The 21,489-nt window shown below is 51.8% G+C and overlaps 1 protein-coding gene across 1 annotated transcript in view; it reads right to left on the bottom strand.

Moving 5' to 3' along the window:
* chd3 (chromodomain helicase DNA binding protein 3) overlaps positions 1–21,489 on the bottom strand; it is a 31,850-nt gene that overhangs the window by 3,024 nt on the left and 7,337 nt on the right. Inside the window, exons 9-23 of the mRNA XM_079757690.1 lie at positions 21,288–21,465; positions 20,855–20,941; positions 20,422–20,507; positions 19,757–19,890; positions 18,706–18,850; positions 17,889–18,054; positions 17,381–17,547; positions 16,453–16,678; positions 16,268–16,372; positions 15,714–15,848; positions 14,519–14,627; positions 13,098–13,230; positions 8,821–9,016; positions 5,813–5,976; positions 4,532–4,658 (exon numbers count right to left, since the gene is read on the bottom strand). Coding sequence (XP_079613816.1) covers positions 4,532–4,658; positions 5,813–5,976; positions 8,821–9,016; positions 13,098–13,230; positions 14,519–14,627; positions 15,714–15,848; positions 16,268–16,372; positions 16,453–16,678; positions 17,381–17,547; positions 17,889–18,054; positions 18,706–18,850; positions 19,757–19,890; positions 20,422–20,507; positions 20,855–20,941; positions 21,288–21,465 — 2,158 coding nt within the window. The remainder of the gene's footprint in view (positions 1–4,531; positions 4,659–5,812; positions 5,977–8,820; positions 9,017–13,097; positions 13,231–14,518; positions 14,628–15,713; positions 15,849–16,267; positions 16,373–16,452; positions 16,679–17,380; positions 17,548–17,888; positions 18,055–18,705; positions 18,851–19,756; positions 19,891–20,421; positions 20,508–20,854; positions 20,942–21,287; positions 21,466–21,489) is intronic.

The following is a 21,489-nucleotide window of genomic DNA, read 5'->3' as shown; positions in this document are numbered from 1 at the left end:
GTGTTGCTGAGGGCGGTACTTGACGATGATGCTGTGCACCGTGGGACTTGGGCATCCTGAGCTCCAGGCCGATGGCGCCCTCCGACTTGCCGTCCTTCCAGAGGTCGACCACGCGCTGCCGCTGCATCACGTCGTGCTCCTTCGTCTTCTGGCACGCCGGCGCCGGCGCCCGCCGTCGTCACGGCAACAGCATCGTCGACGCCGGGCCAGCCCGACGGGCGCCAGGCTGGGGGCGGGGCCGGTGGGGGGGTCCCTCGTCGACCCCCGCCGTGGCATCAGCTTCTGTGGGGGGGGGGGGGGGGGGGCCAGAAGAGCGGCAGACTGAGGAGGCGGCTCGGTGACGGGGGTGGTGGTGGTGCTGGTGGTGCTGGTGGGGTCGGATCGGTTATGAACCTTTGAGCCCCCTCCCTCCCAAGTCCTGATGACATCCGTCAGCCCCCCCCCCCCGATGCCCCCCCCCCCCCCCCCCCCCCGGAGGAGGTAAGTGGCGGTTTCAGTGCCTTGCTCAACGTGTGGGCGGGGCTGGTGCCGTGCGGTCTCTCTTTGGGAGGCCGTCCTGTCCATAGCTCCGTCCGCTGCGCTCCCCTGGCGGAGGCGTCTCGCTCTTCAGGGTGCGACCAGTGGGGGCCCTCGGCTCCCCGTGGCTCCCAGGGGCCCTCGGCTCACCGCGGCTCCCAGGGGCCCTCGGCTCACCGCGGCTCCCAGGGGCCGGTCCGCGGTGAGTCTGTGTGCATGCGGCACGGCGAGAGAAGAGCCTTGGCTATTTTTGGGAAGCAACGTTTTTTAAAGCAAGACTCTCTCCCTCTCCTTCTCTCATTTGTTCTCTCTCTCTCTCATCTGTTCTCTCTCATCTGTTCTCTCTCCTTTGTTCTCTCTCTCATCTGTTCTCTCTCTCATCTGGTCTCTCTCTCTCATCTGTTCTCTCTCTCATCTGTTCTCTCTCTCTCATTTGGTCTCGCTCTCTCTCATCTGGTCTCTCTCTCTCATCTGTTCTCTCTCTCATCTGTTCTCTCTCTCTCAATTGTTCTCTCTCTCATTTGTTCTGTCTCTCTCATCTGTTCTCTCTCTCTCTCATCTGGTCTCTCTCTCTTCATATTTTCCCCTCTGAGGGCCGGTCTAAATGCGGGGGTCAGCGGTCCCGACCGTGACCCCAATCAGGGCCACAGCCGCTGCGTGCTGCCGTCCTGCCAGCAGCACCGCCGCGGCTGCCGGCCAATCAGACCGCGGAGCTGCAGCACGGCAGCAGCACCCACCAAGAAACACAACTATTTCTGACCCCCCCCCCCCCCCCACACACACACACACACACACACACACACACACACGGCACCCGGTCCGTCTGAGCCTTCACCCGCCAGGACACCAGTCACAACACGCTCTGCAGCCGAGACATCTGGGGCTCCTTCTCTCTGTAGCTCTCCCTCCACCTCTCTTCATGTCTCTCTCCATCTCCCTCCATCTCTCTCTCTCTGTCCATCCTTCTCCATCTCCCTCTCTCTCCATCTCTCCATCCTTCTCCATCTCCCTCTCTCTCCATCTCTCCCTCTCTCCATCCTTCTCCATCTCCCTCTCTCTCCATCTCTCTTTCTCTCTCTTCATCTCTCTCTCCATCTCCCTCCATCTCTCTCCATCTCCCTTCGTCTCTCTCTGCTTCTCCCTCTAGCTCTCCCTCTTTCGCTCCCTCCATTTCTCTTAATCTCTCTCTCGCTTTCACCCTCTCTCCATCTCTCTCTCTCTCTCTCTCTCTCCTCCTCCGTCTCTCTTCATCTCTCTCCATATCTCTCTCTCTCTTGCTTCATCTCCCTTAATCTCTCTCTTTCCCCCTCTCCCTCTCTCTCTCTTCATCTCTCTCTCTCTCTCTCTCTCTCTCTCTCTCTCTCTCTCTCTCTGGGGCCTCTTGAAATACCTTTTGGTGCAGAGTCCTGGTGCTCTGCAATGTTCTCTTGGCACGGGCCAGACACAGACAGACAGACTTGACATAATGACATTTTCAGGCTCCCTCTCGTTCTGCCTGCCTTCTCTCTCTCTCTCTCTCTCTCTCTCTCTCTCTCTCTCTCTCTCTCTCTCTCTCTCTCTCGTCCAGAGCAATGCCTTTGACAGATGTCTCGGTCTACAATTACATAAATCAAGATGTAGCGAGCACGGGTCACAGAGCTGAGGAGAGACCAGTGCTCAGGGGGGAGGGAGAGACCAGCAGGGGATATCAGGTTCTGGCCTGATATCTCCGCCACATCTCTGCTATCTCCGTACCTTTGACACACGAGACACACACGAACACACACACACACACACACACACACACACAAGCTCCTGGATCAGCAGCACTGGTCTGGCAAGCACATGGAGACGGAGAGAAGCGAAGCGCACACTGGGACGAACCAGACCCAGAGAGAGAGAGAGAGAGAGAGACAGAGACGGAGAGGGACAGAGAGAGAGAGAGAGAGAGAGAGAGAGAGAGAGAGACGGAGAGAGAGAGACGGAGAGAGACAGAGAGAGACGGAGAGAGAGAGAGAGAGAGAGAGAGAGACGGAGAGAGAGAGAGAGATGGAGAAAAAGAAAGTGAGAGTTTTCTGTTTTGCTTATAAGATTTTAATTAAAAAGCACTTAGCTTAATAAGTCATAAAAAAACACACAAAAAAAAACACCCACCCGGTGGGGTTTGTACTCAGGGAACGTAAACACTGGTCCCGAAACGGGAAAAAAGCGAACTAAAATAAGAGGAAAGCGCAGAGACATATTTGAGTGCACTCCAGGGTGCCGGGTTACGGTTGCACAATGCTCCATTATTGCTGAGTTGGGGCTTTGTGGCCGTGGGGCTAGACATGTGCAGGGATGTAGAACACCTTAATATAGCCCTGATGCAGAGCCCTGCGCGGGGAATGTCTATTTCAGGTGTCCCGGGCGCCCACATCACAGTCCCCCACAGATGGCTTTCCAGATATGGATGGTCAAGAGTTTTCCGAGCGAGTGGACGACCGTGCGAGCGTTGAGTCGTGATTGCTTCCCCCCGTCGCCCCTCGAGCACCGACCGGGAGAGGAAGAGGGGGGTTGACAAACCGGTCTGAGGCGGTAGCAGGTAACTCTAACGCTGCACCTTTAAAAGTGGGGTTAAGTCGACGCCGTCCCAATAACGGAGGCTTGGGTTACGATACAGCAACGCTGTGCCAGAGAGAACGCTTCAGAGGCTGGGTTTCAGCGCAGGCCCATGGAAACATTAGCCTCTCTCTCTCTACCTCCCTCTTTCTCCTTCTCTCGCCTTCTTTCTCCTTCTCTCTCTAATTATTTCTCTTCCTCTCCCCCTCTCTCCGTCTCCCTCTCCCGCCCCTCCCCTTCTCTCTCCCTCCTTCCCTCCCTCCCTCCCCCTAGCCCTCCCTGCCGGTTCTGCCCGGGTAAGCTCTCCCTCAGATAAACCCAAACAAGCTTCATTTCTTGGGCCGAACAATGCGTCCAAGAGCACATGACCATATAAAGAGGGGGTTCTGTGGGGGTACAACCTAAAATAGCAGCTCAATAATGGCTGCTTCTGTCCATCATCAGGGGAAGCTGCCAAAGCAAATCAGGGCCCCATCCCTCAGGTCCAAGCGGGCCTATGTGATAGAGGTTAAACTTTATGTATTTAGAGTTATTCGTGGCTGGAACCGACTCTTTTTCAGAATGTTTGGCAGGCAGACACACAAACGCACACACGCACACACGGCGTGCGGTTGAGATGCTATCAGGTTGATTTAGATACGGCAACGTTAAGGCAATGCCTATATCACAGATGCGTAATCGCTTTGGAGATTTAATCGCAAAAGCTGCTTCTTGGGAAATGCATCCGATAAATGCAGTCTTCCCAGTAGTGGCAGACGGGTTTAGGGTCACAGACTCAACGTTAGCGGTGGGTTAGGTCTCACCCAGGGCTATGCTAACTGTTAGTTACTCTATCCAGAGTAGTTGTGTAGAGGTTTCACCATCCATGGTACACCACCAATGCATCCACCTTACACTGCACTACACCACCCTACACATACACCACCAATACATCCACCTTACACTGCACTACACCACCCTACACATACACCACCAATACATCCACCTTACACTGCACTACACCACCCTACACATACACCACCAATACATCCACCTTACACTGCACTACACCACCCTACACATACACCACCAATACATCCACCTTACAGTGCACTACACCACCCTACACATACACCACCAATACATCCACCTTACAGTGCACTACACCACCCTACACATACACCACCAGTACATCCACCTTACACTGCACTACACCACCCTACACATACACCACCAATACATCCACCTTACACTGCACTACACCACCCTACACATACACCACCAATACATCCACCTTACACTGCACTACACCACCCTACACATACACCACCAATACCTACTCTGTACACCACACTAGTTTTGCTATGTTGCACGCCACACAACGTTAAAGATAAACCGTAACACACACACAAAGATAAACCGTAACACACACAGCATGGAGTCGGTGGGGGGGACTCACCTGATATGAAGGACCCAGGGGGCATCTGGCTGTAGTTGGCCCCCACCAGATGCAGGGAGCTGGGGGGCCCAGGGCCGAAGGGCCCCCCGTAGTTGTGAGGTGTGCCGTAGGGTCCAGGGGCCATGGGCTGCACCGCAAGGGGGAGACGACAACGTTGACCTCTGACCTCTGACCTCCCATTGTTTTGTTGTGAATGCATCAGTTATGGAGGATCAGCCTTGTTTCATAGTCAGTGCGCTTCCAGGCCCTGAACGGTAGGTCAGTAACGACCAGCGCAGTCTCCATGGAAACGGGAAATCAGAAATCCCACTGCGATATTAAATCAGAAATACGTCCCTCCCGCCGTGACTTGTGGACTAATCACACGCAACACACACGCATTCTGTGTTCTCTGGAGATCCCGGCAGTCCAGAGAGTTACTGGAGGTGCACGAAGCCAGAAATGGGGTTTGGCGTGGGGCGCGTTGGTTGGTTTTATCCTCAATCTAATCGTTTTGTTCTGACGAACCGCGAGAAGAATGCTACGGCTTTGAGATTATGCGATTATATTGAGAAAAGAGGAACATAATAAAATATATATAACAAAGTCTATTTTTCCACATTCCATTCCAAAACGATCCATTTCAAAGTAAAGCTATACTGCTGATAAAACGACAAATGAATTCTATTTTTATTTATTTGCTGATTCGTCAGGTTTCCGTTACATCTGAGCGTGACATCTGCACTCTGGATCACTTCAAGGTCTCCCAACAAGAGGTGGGTGTGTGTCTGTGTGTGTGTGTGTTTGTGTCCACGTGTGTATGTGTGTGTTTGTCTCCGTGTGTGCGTGTTCATGTGTGTGTGCATGCGTGCGTGTGTGTGTGTATGTGTATACTGTGTGCGTGTGTGTATATTGTGTGCATGTGTGTGTGTGTATATTGTGTGCATGTGTGTGTGTGTGTCTGTGTGTGTCCATGTGTGTGTGTGTGTGTTTGTGTCCGTGTGTGTTCATTTGTGTGTGCATGCGTGCGTGCGTGCATGCGTGTATGTGTATACGGTGTGCGTGTGTGTGTATACTGTGTGCGTGTGTGTATATTGTGCGTGTGTGTGGGTGTGTGTGTGAGTTCGGCGTGCGTGCGTGCGTGCGTGTGTGTATACTGTGTGCGTGTGTATCTATTGTGTGTGTGTGTGCGTGTGTGTGCCTGCGTGCGTGCTTGTGTGTGTGTATACTGTGTGCGTGTGTGTATATATTATGTGTGTGCGCGTGTGTGTGTGTGTGCGTGCGTGCGTATGCGTCCCGTACCGCCGGGCTGTGCGTCTCGTGGCCCTTGCTGGCCAGCCGGCTGAGGATGCTCCTCTCAGACATCTGGAGGCGGGCGGCGATGGGCGGGACCCGGGACAGCGTGGCCGGCAGCCGCGTCACGTCCGCCTTCATGTCGCTCAGCAGCTCCTCCAACTGGTTCAGCACTGACACCACAACAACAACACAACAACAACACAAGACTCCGTCAGCCACAGCCGGCACACAAACCGCACAAAGCTGATCTGGGTGAGGTGTGTGTGTGTGTGTGTGTGTGTGTGTGTGTGTGTGTGTGTGTGTGTGTGTGTGTGTGTGTGTGTGTGTGTGTGTGTGTGTGTGTGTGTGTGTGGCTTGAGGAGGGGATCTGGAAGCTTGCAACGGAACAGAAACCCGGCCAGTAGTAGCGTTTTATCCTAGCTGTCTCAGTTGTTTACGGTAACGGGTTATCCTAGTGATTGTTCGTTTTTTGCAGTTGGTTCTATGAACATCCTTATTGTACCGACAGCGTTATAGTGTTGCTTCTCTCTCTTCAGACAACTGTACTTATTGACCCTTAATCAGAGCTGGTTAAGCTTGGTTAAGGTTAAGGTCAGCGATTGCGAGGGAAAGCAACGCATCATGGGAATATTCAGCGGTTCACGTCCATCAACACTAACGGTTCATGTCCTTTCTATTTTCCATTGGGTAAAAAAAAAACGCAAAAATGACAGAAAATCCCGCTGACAAATGAGCGTCGGCGTGCCAAACATCGCTCACATCCCTCGGCGAACGTATTTGTGATTGTTTGTTGTTTTTCCGTTTATTATTATTCTTTGCGGCTTCTCAAGCCAGAACTCAAAAGAAGTAGAAAGTCGTGAGTAGGGGATCCATCGCTGGCCCGGAGGCACTACGGCGACCACAACAACAAGGACGACCACCACCAAACCACCGGACCACCAGACGTTCTGGGGGTAGCAGACGTTTGGGGGGCACAGACATTGTGGGGGTACCAGACCCGGCTGCAGCCCCCATCAGTCTGGGCCCTGTGGTCCGCACTGAGCACCATGGGAAGTATGAGGAGAGTATATTTAAACACAACCCCCTCCTGGGAGCTGACCCCTCCCCTCCCAGGAGCTGGCAGCCTCCACGCTCGTCTTGACATGAACCCCACCAGGGACACGCACACACACACTCTCTCGCACACACACGCTCTCTCACACACACACGCTCTAACACACACGCGCTCTAACACATATGCACACACACAGAGACCCACACACACACACGCACGCACGGGCACACACACACAAACACGCACACGCACACACACACACGCACACACACACACACACTCTCTCTCCCACACCTGGACACGGACAGACTTGCCAACCAGGCGGCGATCAGCGAGACGTTTCACTGCGCTATCGTTTTTCCCCAGCGTGTAAACTAATCTGCACACATTTCTGTGAAACTGAGGCCCCTGCCAGACTTATACAAATACACCCCGCCCCCCCCCAATTCCAGAAAAAAGATCTGTTTATTTAATGTTTTTTAATTTAACGCAAGGTCAGGAGAGAGGTAGGTGATGGGGGTGTCGATGAGTAACTTCCTCTGGCGCTCGCACTGTGTGTGTGTGTGTATGTCTAAGTGTGTGTGTAAGCATGTGTGTAAGTGTTTGTGTATGTGTGTGGGTGTGTATATGCAAGCATGTTTGTCTTGATTTAACCCGGTCATTCACCCATGTCCCTCTCTCTCTCCCCCTCCCTCTCTCTCTCTCTCTGTCTCTGTCTCTCTCTCTGTCTCTCTCTCTCTCTCTCTGTCTCTCCCTCTCTCCCTCTCTCTCTCAGAGAGAGGTATGAGATCCTGATCTAGATGTCATAGCTCGCGCCAGCGCCTTGCTCTTCTACTCTATATCGACTCTGCCCTTTCTCAGCAGCGCCCCGAAACCCACACACATGGGGTACGGCAGCCTGCCATGGGAGCTGGGCGCTGAAGCCCCTCTGCATCGCGATATGGACCCCTTCACCTTTAATAAATCTCCTCCGCTTGAGCAATACATGTGCGTGTGGGTGTGTGGGTTCTGCCTGAATAGTGTGTATCTATTTGTGTGTGTGGGTGTTGTGCGTGAAGAGTGTGTATTGGTTATCAAACTGGCATGAGTCTGATTCTGTGTCCAGGCTTGTACAAACGGAACAGCCCCCCGAGACACACACACACACACACACAAATACACACACACGCACACACAGATATATACACACACACAGATACAAAGATACACACACACACAGACACACACAAATACACACACATACACAAAGCCTGTACTCCCCGACCAAACAAAGGCAAGGCAACTTTATTTATGTAGCACTTTTCATACACAAGGCAGACTCAAAGTGCTTGACATATAAACATTGTAATACAATAAAATGAAATAATAGATAAGTAAAAGAAACACAAATACATCCCACGCAGAAACCAAGAAACACACAAACACACACACCTCTCTGCATCTCCTCCATTCCTGGATCATCCCTCCCTCCACCCTGTACACAGCTTCAGAAGCCTCCTCCAACCACTACTGCAACGGACACACACACACACACACACACACACAGCAACTACTTGCACGCAGCAACATGCACACACTAAATACACCAACAAACACACACACAAACAATCCATCACATACACACCCCTCCCCCCCACTCTTACAGCCACACACACAAACCAACACGGCAGCACCAACACACACACATACAAACTGTCAACCACTATCTATACACACAAACACACATATCAAAGACCCCCCCAACACTAACGCCAACCCAGCACACACACACACACATACAGAACACAAACACTTGCACACACACACACACACACACACCAACACAAATACCTCCCCAACCCTTACGCCATCACATACACCACTCTATCCCCCACCTATTCGACAACTCACACACACACACACACACACACACACACACACACACACACACACACACACACACACACACACACACACCCACCTTTGTGCAGCACTGCGTTGGCGGGCTTGTTGCCGGCCAGCGACTCCTTGCTGAGGTGCTGGTGGGCCTCTGCCAGACACTCCACCTCGGTGAAGCGGGCGTTCAGCGCCATGGCGGGGTGGCCCGGGTCCTGGCTCATGTTGAGGTAGGCCGCCCGCCGCAGCTGCTCCTCGATCACCAGGGCCTGCTCCAGGAGCTGGGGCACACGGACACACGGCACGTTAGCACGTTAACATGCTGGCACGTTGGCATGTTGACACGTTGACATGCTAGCACGTTGGCATGTTGACACGTTGACATGCTAGCACGTTGGCATGTTGACACGTTGACATGCTAGCACGTTGGCATGTTGACATGTTAGCACGTTAGCATGTGAGCACGTTAACATGTTAGCACGTTGGCATGTTGACATGCTAGCACGTTGGCATGTTGACACGTTGACATGTTAGCACGTAAGCATGTGAGCACGTTAACATGTTAGCACGTTGGCATGTTGACATGCTAGCACGTTGGCATGTTGACACGTTGACATGTTAGCACGTTAGCATGTGAGCATGTTAACATGTTAGCACGTTGGCATGTTGACATGCTAGCACGTTGGCCTGTTGACACGTTAACATGTTAGCACGTTAGCATGTGAGCACGTTAACATGTTAGCACGTTGACATGTTGACACGTTAACATGTTAGCATTTTTGCCTACAAGCATGTTAGCATTTCAGCACTTTGGCATGTTGACACGTTAACATGTTAGCACGTTAGCATTTTTGCTTATAAGCACGTAAGCATTTCAGCACTTTGGCATGTTGACACGTTAACATGTTAGCACGTTAGCATTTTTGCCTATAAGCACGTAAGCATTTCAGCACGTTGGCATGTTGACACGTTAACATGTTAGCACGTTAGCATTTTAGCCTATTAGCACGTTAGCATATTAGTACATTAGCCCGTTGGCATGTTAACACATAAGCACATTAGTGTGCTAGCACGTTAGCCTGTTAGCACATTAGCATGTTAGCACGAGGGGACTGCGAGGTGGTGGTGGGGTGGGCGGACTCTGTGTGTGAGTGTGCAGTGGAAGACACGTGAAGTTGGAGAACGTCCAACGGAGAATGTGCTAACAAGGTTATCATGCTAGCATGATTGTAAGGCAGAGGGAGGAGGAGGCTGTGACGGGCTGGGTTAGTGTGTGCGTGTGTCTAGTTGTGTGTCCTTTGACTCCCTGTCCAAAAGTGACCGAGCTAACACACTACAGACAGTAGCATGCGGGCATGAGTGCGTGGTGGGAATGGAGAGCTTTAAGGTGACCATGTGTGTGTGCCAGTCCCGTGAATACCCATAGCCACTCCAAACTAGCCTGGCTACTTCAGCTCAATTTGAATTTCCCTTCAGTGCTAGGTCTGGGTCTGCGGTATGTTAGTGGGGTTTTCCCCGTCTAAATTTTCTGAATCCAATCAGCGAACAGAGGGAGCGGCTGAGATGAACGACGTTGAAGTCAGCTCTCGTTGACGGACATCTTCACGCACGGTGATTGGTTTGTTGAGCCTGCGCGCAACGTGATTCCCGGCCAAACGTTAGCGATTGGTTGTGGCAGATCCAGAGTGGCAGTGGGCAGATCCAATAGTTTTAAACTTCAGCAGACACCCGCCTTCAAGTGAGTTAACGTTTGTCCATTGAGTGGGTCAAGACTCCCTGTACAAATGAAATGAAGTACGAGAGTCGGACCAGGCTACCCAACCTGCACCAGTCTATATAATGTTGTTGATACGCTGCAAAACAAAGGCGGTAAATCCCATAAGTCCTGGGTCGTTTATGTCCAGGGTCTGAGCCCGGCGCTCCAAGCGGCCGCCCTCTGGGCGTATCGGTGAAGGTCGGCGCCGCGGGACGAGAGTTAGACTGCTGTTGGGCGGCGTGCCAACAACGTCTCCGTGCACGGTGGGCGAGGGGGCGGGGGGGTTCAGAGGCCGGCGGGTTTGGCCTCCAGCCGTCTGCCGTGTTGACAGGGACGCCATAGAGAGTGTGTTCATGCATGTTCGCACAACGCTGTGTGTTTGTATATGTGTTTGTTTTTCTGTATGTATGTGTGTGTGCGTGTGTGTATGTGTGGGTGTGTGTGCACGTGTTCGTGTGCGTCCATGTGTGTGCATGTGAATGTGTTTGTATGCGTTTTTGTATTTGTATGTGTATGTACGTGTTTGTGTGTGTAGCTACGTGTCGGTGTGTGTATGTTTGTTTGTGTATTTGTGTGTGAGTGCGGGTGTGTGTATGTATGTGCATGTATGTGCGCCTTTGTGTCTGTGTGTTTGTGTGTATGTGCATGGTAGACCCGTGAACAATAACACATGGTGACTTTCCAAAAGCGAACAGGCAGCTTCTGTCCAATGTAACCAAACTTCATGAGCACTAGCCTCAGGCGACCCCACAGAACGCTCGCTTATCACAATTACCTCCAAAGATACTCGGCTCGCTTATCACCGTTACCGCTGCGGCGGTTCAGACCAGGGCCATCGCTTGTTTGTCGGTCATCCGAGCCAATCAGAGACGAGCAATAACCAGTACAGGGCCACAGGCGGCGCAGGGTCGATTTACGTGTATCATTACCCTAAAAGACAATAACCTGACTTTGTTAGAAGGTGTGCGTGTGTTTGTATGTGCGTGCGTGTGCTCGAGTGTGTGAACTTGCGCGCGTGCGTGCGGTGGTGTGTGTGTGTGTGCGAGAGACAGAGCGAGTGCGTAATGGAGAGAGAGCAACAACCAGAGGAGAGCCTCAGCAGGTCTCACGTCAAGGCTCTCTGCAGTTGTTTACTTTGTTGTGTACCTTCAGGGGCCAGACATTTCTTCGTCTCCCCCTTCCTTCTCCTCTCCCTTTCATTCGAGCACAGCTCCCTCTTGGTTAAGCCATAACTTAATCACTCCGCCATTATCTCGTATTAGCCGGGTCCAGCTGGTTCTCAGTAATGTAATCATGTTGTTTTGTTTGGCTGCGGCGTAACGGTGTTACCGGTGCTGCCAGCACAAGGCTTCTGAGCAGGATTCCAGCGGAGAGGAGTGTGTGTGTGTGTGTGCGTGTGCGTGTGTGTGTGTGTGTGTGTGAGCGTGAGTGTGAGTTTGTGTGTTTGAGTGTGAGTGTGTCTGTGTGTGTGTGTGTGTGCGCTAGGCCCGGGTGTGTGAAGTCTGCTGCGTGTGGTTTTCAAAGCGGCCCCCTTGTGTTACATAACAAACTGAACCAACGCTGTTCACATGTGGACAGGTGGGCTCTGGCAGAGAGACTAGTTGTAGTTACCTCAAGCAACATTATCCAGTGGCATCATTGTTTACCATGCATTCAAACTAAAGATAAAACTGAAGAACCGATCAAATTGATTTAATAAATGAAAAATGGAATTAATTCAAAGAAGAAATGAAGAGAGATGTTTAACATATAGGAATTAAAGCGTAGTAAAGTAGCTGAGCAGGTAAGGCTAGAATCCTGATTGCTAAAGGGGGGGCAGACAGGTCAGGATCGCGGACATTAAAACGTGTGAACCCACAACCTCTTGGCTGGGGGTCAAACCCCCCAATCGTTGCGAATCTCTCCCTACTATCCAATCGGACAACAGGTCTGGAAGTGCTGAGCCAAGGGGTCTGACCGGCTGAGTAAGGCTAAGACAAATGAGGATGTTGAGGGGCATGATCAAGACCATGTGAGCACGGTCCAAAACAGGATGAGAGGTTTCACAAGCGCAGAGCTCAGCACTACCGCCCCCTCAATACGAAGGGCCAGCGGCGACCGCCCCCGGCCGGCAGACCTCCACGGGGGGCCAGGGGACGGCGCTGTTCTGCACATATCTGCAGAACAGATTTTGCTACCTAGTGGTTCTGCGCATGCGCATGACACCACTATTGATCCGCGGTGTACTATTGGTGTAAAGTACACATACTGTACCCCTGAGATCTCCACTATAGACGTTATACTGCAGTGTCAAAATATGCTCCCCATATTCTTACAGTGGCGATTGGAGACGCTGGTTTGTCGTTTCGAAGCGAAAACCTCGGCAGCTGATTTGGCCGTTTGTTTTCTGTTGGTTAGTTTATCCAATGAGCAAAATCAGGTATTTTGTTTTGATCTCTCTGGTTCAGGGTGGGAAACTCACGCAGCTAGCTAGCATTTGGTTCATGTTGTTATGATATCCACAGTGATATTTAAGGTTCCTTTGTGTTTGGTCAAACCAGGAAATGACAACCGTGTGACCAGTAGCGGCGGGATTCGTTGGAGCAGTAGTCGGCGTGCGCTCTTACCTTGAAGCGCCGCGCCAGGAACTTGTTCTTCATCTCCAGGAAGTTGCCCTTGTTGGCCTGGGACTTGAAGGGCTCGTTGACGATGGCGAACTGCGGGTCGTTCTGTATGTCCTGCCACCGAGCGTAGCCGTGGCTGCCGTGGTTTCGGTCAAGGGCCGCACGCGGTTCAGTGTCATAACCCGGACTGTTCCTCCATCGTTATACCGCTTTAACTTTGAAGGAAAGCTAGACATCCTGCTTGACCTCGTTCCCGCCCACTATTCTCATTTTTTAAATAGCATCTGCCTATACTTTTAATTTCTCATTTAGGGGATATATATATATATATATTTTTTTATGCTCAAACCTTCACTGTATCTGCTTGCTAGTCAGCTTCGGGGTGTAGCCAGAATGTTTGATTGACGCTAGCGTGTAACCAGAAACCGCCTAGTAGCAATTATAGCACGCATGTGTTTAACCCATAAAGTGCAATCTGATTCCATATTATCCCAGTTTGAAAACGTTCTGCTTTAGAGTGGAGATTTGGACCAGCATCAGTCCCCAGCACTACGATGTAAATCACGGCATCACTTTTCACCTCAAGTACGTTGTTTTAGGGTTTATCTTAACAATGAGGGTCTGGAAAAGGGTAATAGACTGTTTTATAGAGTATTAAACTCTATCATCTCTTAAAGGAGAGGAGCCCAACCGTTCATATGTTCACCCTCACGAACCTCCCTTGAGGACGGTCAGTTAGGGGTGAGACGTCTCACTCAGTCTGCTAGAACAGAGACGAGCTCTCCTTAGCCCGGGAATCGACCCAGCTGCTTTTCTGATTGCTGAACAAATGCTCTGATCTGTTGAATTACGGCTAACCCTGACAAAAACAAAAAAAAAGCATTCACAACAGTCGGAAACTTCCAGCAGCTTCCAAGGGCTTCTACATCTGAGAATGCTGATATATATTGGGTCTTAGGCATGGATTGACTTTAAGTATTTCAGGAATTGAGAATACAAGCGGAAAACTTCCGTCGGTCTGGGGCCCGAGCGACTTGGACGAGGAACGGAGAAAGTACTCAGAGCAGATCAAATTGTTTCAGCAGAAATGCTGCATTTTGTTTTTGTGGTGGATATGTTTAGGACTGCCCTGAACACTGCCAAGTCCAAACAATGGATACGAATTTGCGAGGCATCCCATAATCGCGACGGTTCCTGGGGATAACGAGAGCCATCCAGGATCTATGGGCTATCTGGTAAACACTAATTAAAAGGCAGACAGACACGGCCTTGGACGCCTCTCTGGATGGGGTCACGGCAGTTTATGCTTCGCACTTGTTGATTCATGACACCTACCCACCCCTCCTGTCCGTTACGCAACATAATCTCAGCAGGGGAGGGGAGAAGGGGGGGTCATCGCCGGGGCAACCAGTCGTCAAGGATACAGCACGATCCCCGCCAGCAGCCAGAAGTCGTGGCGGCGGTGCCAGATCTCGTTCATCTTCCCCGAGGAGAGCGCGGCCCGCTCCTCGTTCTGCCACAGGGTGTGCAGCTCTGTGGGGGGGGGGAGACACCAACCGTTGGTGGGGGTGCTGACTGGCCAACGGGTGTTAGGGAAGCTTACAGGCTAACCAGTGTTGGGGAAGCCAACAGGCTAACTGGTGTTGGGGAAGCCAACAGGCTAACTGGCGTTGGGGAAGCTAACACGTTAAACGGTGTGGGGGAAGCTAACAGGCTAAAGTTGGGGAAGCTTATAGGCTAAAAGGTGTTAAGGAAGCTTACAGGCTAACAGGTGTTGGGGAAGGGGGTCATCCCTATGTTCCCCAGGTCCTATGTTCCCCGAGTGCAAAGGGTTAGGGTCAGGTTGAGGGTAATGGATAGGGTTAGGGTTAGGGTTAGGGTGAGGGTTAACCCTAAACCTAACCCTAACCATAACCAATCGGAGGAGAGACATTCTAACCAATCACAGGCGAATCAGAGGCGAAAAAGGCGGTACTTGCCCCTACCATCCTACGACAAAAAGATTTGCTCACAGGGTCCTATGTTCCCCGGTCACATACAAAGCGGGGAACATAGGACCCGGGAACATAGGACCCGGGGAACATAGATACGCTCCCTTGGGAAAGCTAACACGTTAAACGGTGTGGGGGAAGCTAACAGGCTAAAGTTGGGGAAGCTTATAGGCTGAAAGGTGTTAAGGAAGCTAACAGGCTAACAGGTGTTGGGGAAGCTACAGGCTAACAGGTGTTGGGGAAGCTAACAGGCTAACAGGTGTTTGGGAAGCTAACAGGCTAACAGGTGTTGGGGAAGCTAACAGGCTACAAGGTGTTTTGGAAGCTAACAGGCTAACAGGTGTGGGGGAAGCTAACAGGCTAAAAGTTGTCGGGGAGGCTAAACGGCCAGCAGTTGTTCGGGAAGCTAAAAGGCTAACAGGTCAATGGGCTATCGAGGGCTAACAGGGCTACGGTCTATGGGGAAGCTAACGAGTGGAGAGGCTGTCAGGGGTTGTTAAAGTGCCAGATGTGAAGGAAGCTAGCGGCCGTTGGAGAGGCTAACAGGTCAGTAATAAAGAGTGAAGAGTAGCATTCAGTGTCATACAGTTTGGCGTGTGTCTCCCAGAGTTGTTTTGGCTCCACGTACCAGTGAAGCCGCCATCTGCGATGTTAAACATGAAGCGAGGTCGCTCTGTGTACAGCTTCCCGTTGCCCCGGGCAACCTCTTCCCTGGCTCTCTCCTTGAGCTCCTTCCCCACATCCCGTTCACCTTTGACCTGATCTGTAGTAGTGGAGACATAACGCGCGTTTCAGTTAGCGCCAGTCAGGGAGATATCTGACCAGAGACGTGTCTCTGCTTCGCGGTTTCTCTCTTAAAGATGTTAATGATTCAGGAATACAAAACAGACTTGGGGTTAGAACTACCACTTTCTACCACTTTCCCAAAAACTGGAACTTGAATTCATGTATTCAGTATTCATACCATGGTATCTGCAGACCTTAGAGAAAGAGAGAGAGAGAGATTGTTGACAGACAGAGAGAGAGACAGAGAGAGAGAGAGAGAGAGAGGCAGACAGAGAGAGAGACAGAGAGAGGCAGAGAGAAAGAGAGAGAGAAAGAGAGAGAGAGAGAGGGAGAGAGAGAGAGGCAGAGAGAGAGAGAGAGAGCGAGAGAGCGAGGCAGAGAGACATTTACACTGACCTCTCTTCATATCCGTCTCCTCACTCTTCTCCCTGGGCCCCTTGTCTTCTGTGGGACTGGGGGCCTCCTCTTTCCTCTCGCTCACCTCGGCCACTTGGTCCCCATCTGCACGAAAAAACAAACATACATAAACTAACACAAACGACGGTGAATTCCCTTGCTTGTGATGAATCAACTCTCTCTACCTGGCCTCTCATCTTTGAGAGCGGGGGACGTTCGCTTTGTCTCCTCCTTGCTCTCCTCCTGCGTCTCCTCCTCCTTCTCCTGCACGGCCTCCACCTCCTTGGCCTCCGCGGCCTCCTGCCCCCGCTCCTCCTCCTCCTCCTCCTCCCTCGGCTCCTTCGTCTCGCTCTCGCCCCTGGAGGAGGGAGAGGGTTCCGGGGCCTTGTCCTCCTGGGAGGCGCTGGAGGGCTGAGCGACCGGGGAACACGCCTTAGAAACAGTACCTAGCATGGTGTAGCGACTTATCCTAGCTGTCTGTGTTGTATACGGGGAATGGGTTCCCCTAGTGATTGTCAGTGCTTGGCCCTTGGTTCTATGAACATCCTAACAGTACCGACAGATATATAGTTGTTTCTCTTGCTTCTGACAAATGGACTTATTGTCGCTTTGGATAAGGGCGTTTGCTAAATGACCTGAATGTAAAGTACGAAACCTTTGCTTTGAACATGTCGCAGAGTTACAAACGAGAGGAGACATCAACGCACACTAAAAACCTAAATGGGAGCAACTAAAAATAATGTGGCAGAAAAGAAGGAGGGCCAGGGCCGCCCAGCAGCTCTCGGAGTCAGGGATCTGGGTCATGAGGCTCTGAGCGGACAGAGCGCTGCCGTGAACTAATTTAGTGTTTCTTCCTGGGATGGATAACGTCTGTTTTTAAGGGATGGACAACACAAATCAAGCAAAAGACGTGCATTGCACATTGAAAGTTGAGACTCCCGTGCTTTCCATGATGCATGGTTGTTAAAGAGCAGGATTTAGATACGGACTCTCTCAGCGATGATGTAGACCAAACCATAAATAGGAATGCAGCTTAGTTCTGAGTGGTGTGAATTCCAATTCGAGCAGTGGAACCGAGCTCCCTTTAGCACCGAAACATCTTTATCAGGGTACCTCCTTATCGTCCTCTCCTCCCGCTCTCTGCTTGGCGTCCGTCTCCCTCTCCTCCCCCCTCTCCTCCCCCCTCTCCTGCTCCGTCGGGGGTCCAGCTCCCTCCTCCTTCTCCTCCTCCTTCTCCCCATCTTTCATCTTCTCCGGCTTCTCAGCTGGTGCAGGTGTGGCTGGGTGGAGGAAGAGGGCGCCGTCACGCACGCATGCACATACACACACGCGCGCACGCACACAAACACACGCATAAGCATAGATATACCCACACATATACACACACATATTGGCAGACACACAAACACACACACACACACACACATACACACTCAGATACAAATACACACTCACACAAACAAGCATGCATGCACATACACACACACACACACACACACACACATGTGCAGACCCACGGAGATAGATACACACACTTGTGCAGTTCCTTACATAGAGTGCCCCCTGCTGGTGTGACCCTGAGTGTGTGTGTAAGTGTGTGTGTCTAAGTGTGTGTGTGCACCTGGTTCGGAGGTACAGGGCGTGTTGCTGAAGCTTGCGTCGGGGGTGGGCGTGGCCGTCTTGGCGTTGGGGGAGGAGCCACTGGACAGCAGCTTGTCTACCTTCTCCACCTCCGGCCGGAGCTCAGGGAGGCTCCATCTCCCGTTGATGTGTTCAAACTCCTGGATCTGACACACGCACACGCACGCACACACATATACATGCAGACACACACGTACGCACCAACACACGCACACCCACACACACACATACATACAGAAACACACGCGCACACACAAAAATGCGGACACACATACACACGCACAGCCACGTACGCACGCACGCACGTACACACACACGCACACACAGACACACGCACACAAACAAAGCAGACACACACACACAGAGGGACATGAGCACTCACACACCAGTGTCAGAAGCTGGAACTGGCTATCAGTCCTTCTAGTCTGTTATACTTGGGAATGTGTAATTTCAAGCAACATTAATTTTGATTTCTCCACATGGGTTGAACAGGTTCATGTTCTCCTCTTAACCTGCAGGTGGCAGCCAAACTCTGGCTCTGGCTCTGAACACATGTTCAGTTTTTTACAGTATGTAGCCGCCTGTGTGTGTGTGTGTGTGTGTGTGTGTGTGTGTGTGTGTGTGTGTGTGTGTGTGTTTATGTGAGAGTGAGTGAGTAAGTGAGAGAGTGAGTGAGTAAGTGAGAGAGTGAGTGAGTAAGTGAGAGAGTGAGTGAGTTAGTGAGTGAGTGAGTGAGTGAGTGTTTGCGTGTGCGTGCGTGTGTGTGAGTGCGTGCTTAGTGTGACGGGGGTCCTGACCTTCTTCTTCACCAGGGACATGACCCCGATGCGCGTCAGGACGGGCTGCCGGCAGAGCCCCTCCCTCGGCACGCCGTCGGCGAACGTCTCCGAGCCGTCGGCAACCGGCTCACAGAGGTGGCGCATGAAGAGGGAGACGTACGCCCTGGGGAGGGAGGGAGGGGGAGGAGAGGGAGGGAGGAGGGGAGGAGGAGGGGGAGGGGGGAGGAGGGAGGGGGAGGAGGGGGGAGGAGGGAGGGAGGGGGAGGAGAGGGAGGGGGAGAGGGGAGGAGGGAGGGAGAGGGAGGGAGGGAGAGGGAGGAGGGGAGGAGGAGGGGGAGGGGGGAGGAGGGAGGGGGAGGAGGGGGGAGGAGGGAGGGAGGAGGGAGGGAGAGGGAGGAGAGGTCAGGGGGGAGGGAGGAGGGGAGGAGGGGAGGGAGGAGAGGGAGGGGGAGAGGGAGGGAGGGGGGCGGAAGGAGAGGGAGGGGGAGGGAGGGAGAGGGAGGAGGGGGGAGGAGGGAGGGAGAGGGAGGAGAGGGAGGGAGAGGGAGGAGAGGGACGGAGGGAGGGAGAGAGGACAGGGAGAGAACAATCGGGCCGAGAGACGGAGGGTAAGAGGACTGACAGAAGAGAGAGGAAGACAACAAGTAGAGATGGAACGTCGGGGTTTACAAAGTAAAAGCCCCCCAGTCCAACCATCTGCTCTGACTAATAAGGCCTGGAGAGAAACCGAGGGCGACGTCGAACCAATAAAACTACCGACTGGCGACTTACTGCAGGGTCTGAGCAGCAAAACATCTCAACACCTGGAACTTCCCACCACTGGAAGTCACACAGGAGCGGCGAGACCAATAAACCACCTTCAGAAGAACAAAATGATTTTTCCCCCTCTACACCTGGAGTTCTACTGCTGGAAGTCACACAAGGCCCGCATTGAGGCAAAGATTATCATATAAAGTTAATAAAGTTTAAAAACAAAATAAAACGGTTATTTTCAGATTTCTAAACATCTATACCATGCGTGTTTCAAAAGGTGAAAATGCCAGCTGCGTTGCCATGGCGCCCGCCTCACCTGAACTCCTTCTCGCTCTTCCCGCGGAGGTCCCTGACCAGCCACTGGCAGGAGAAGGCGTCCTGGGCCGGCATGCCCCAGCGCATCACCGCGTTCAGGAAGGCCTTCCTCTGCCGCGTGTTGAAGCCCAGGACCTGCACGCCACAACACACCGCAGGACGTGACTCCACAGGACATGACATCACAGGAAGTGACATCACAGGCCTCGTCACACCGCGAGGGACAGGAAGTATTTGCACAGGAAGTACAGCTTGGATGTTCTGATCAATGGGGAATATCACTGAATCGAGGGTTTATAGTACAGCTATCATCATTGTCTCGTTAGGGACTCGAGAAGTCTTATTCAGCAAAATGATAAAGTTATGAAGATGGAAATATTCAATAAAAAAATCCTAAATCATTATGAATATAATCATTAATATTATACCACTGTATAGTGTATTATATAATTGAATGAGTAATAATACTAGGAGTTATTTTCCAGTGCATGTTTTCTCTCTGCACCCTGTACTAAAAACGTAGAGATCAAATTGGCAAGGAGCCGAAGGAGCAGAAGGAGGATGAGGAGGAGGATGAGGAGGAGGAGGAGGAGGATGAGGAGGAGGATGAGGAGGAGGTTCATCATCAGGAGGAGGAGTTCCAGGGGGTCCGGAGGAGCTGCGTACCTCCAGGTTCCCTCCTACTCTGGCCAGGAGGGGAGGGAGGGGCTTGTCCTTGTCATTCCTGAGCTGCCGTCCGGACCTCCTGCGGCCTGAACACAAACACATCGGTGAGCAGGTGTGTGTGTGTGTGTGTTTCTGTGTGTGCTTCTCTGTGTGCTTCTCTGTGTGTGTCTATAATAATTGCCAATTATACAAAATTTAGGCATCCTGAATTCATCAAGAAGAGTAGAATAATAAATTATTTAATCGTCATTATTTAATTGAAATGGTAAACAATAATCTTTTCATGAATAACTTAATGATATTTTCTCATTGTTCCTATTAATGATTATTCTAAATATATAGCTGATATAAATATACTGTATAGCTGTTTATGTCTGTTTCTGAACACGCACACAAATAACGTTGCCTTTGAACAATCTGCTCTTCTGCTCACCTTCGGGTCTCTCGTCGAAGTCTTCGTCCTCTTCCTCAGAGCCCACTGAGTACTCGGACTGGTTATCTGAAACACCAGCATGCCACTCTGAAACAGCACACGGTAGGCTGGTCCGTCAACAGGCTGGGCCCATTCACTTCTACAAGACTTCAACTCCCAGGATCCTTCACTGCACTGACTCGCCAGAATAAAAGTCCCCTTGGTCAAACATCGAACATTTGGATTGTAAAAATATATATATTTCCAGATTTCCATTTAGTTTATCCAATTAGAGGACGAGTGGACGTTTCTTTCTCAATTTTAGAGTTCATTACGGTTTTTCACCCATATGACAATATCGTACACTGTGTCCCACAATCCCAGGCTAAACTCTGCCCTACCCAGGCCCCGCCCCTAACCCCGCCCCTCCCCCTGGCCCCGCCCCCGGCGGTACCTTGGTCCTCCTGCGTTGCGTCGTTGTAGTTGACGGGCTTGCGGTTCCTCTTGCCCTTGCCCAGCTTGCTGGCCAGGTCCTCCTGCTGCTGCTCGTAGTGGTGGCGAAGCAGCTTCTCCCAGTAGTCCGGGTCCACGTTCTCCTCCTGCTTGATGATCTCCCTCTCCACCTCCTCCACCTGGGGGGGGGGGCGGAGGAGCAG

Source organism: Pollachius pollachius (genome assembly GCF_949987615.1).
Source record: "Pollachius pollachius genome assembly, chromosome: 20".
NCBI classification, from domain to species: domain Eukaryota; kingdom Metazoa; phylum Chordata; class Actinopteri; order Gadiformes; family Gadidae; genus Pollachius; species Pollachius pollachius.
The sequence above is the reverse complement of the archived record's forward strand: the minus strand, read 5'-3'. Positions and strand labels throughout refer to the sequence as shown.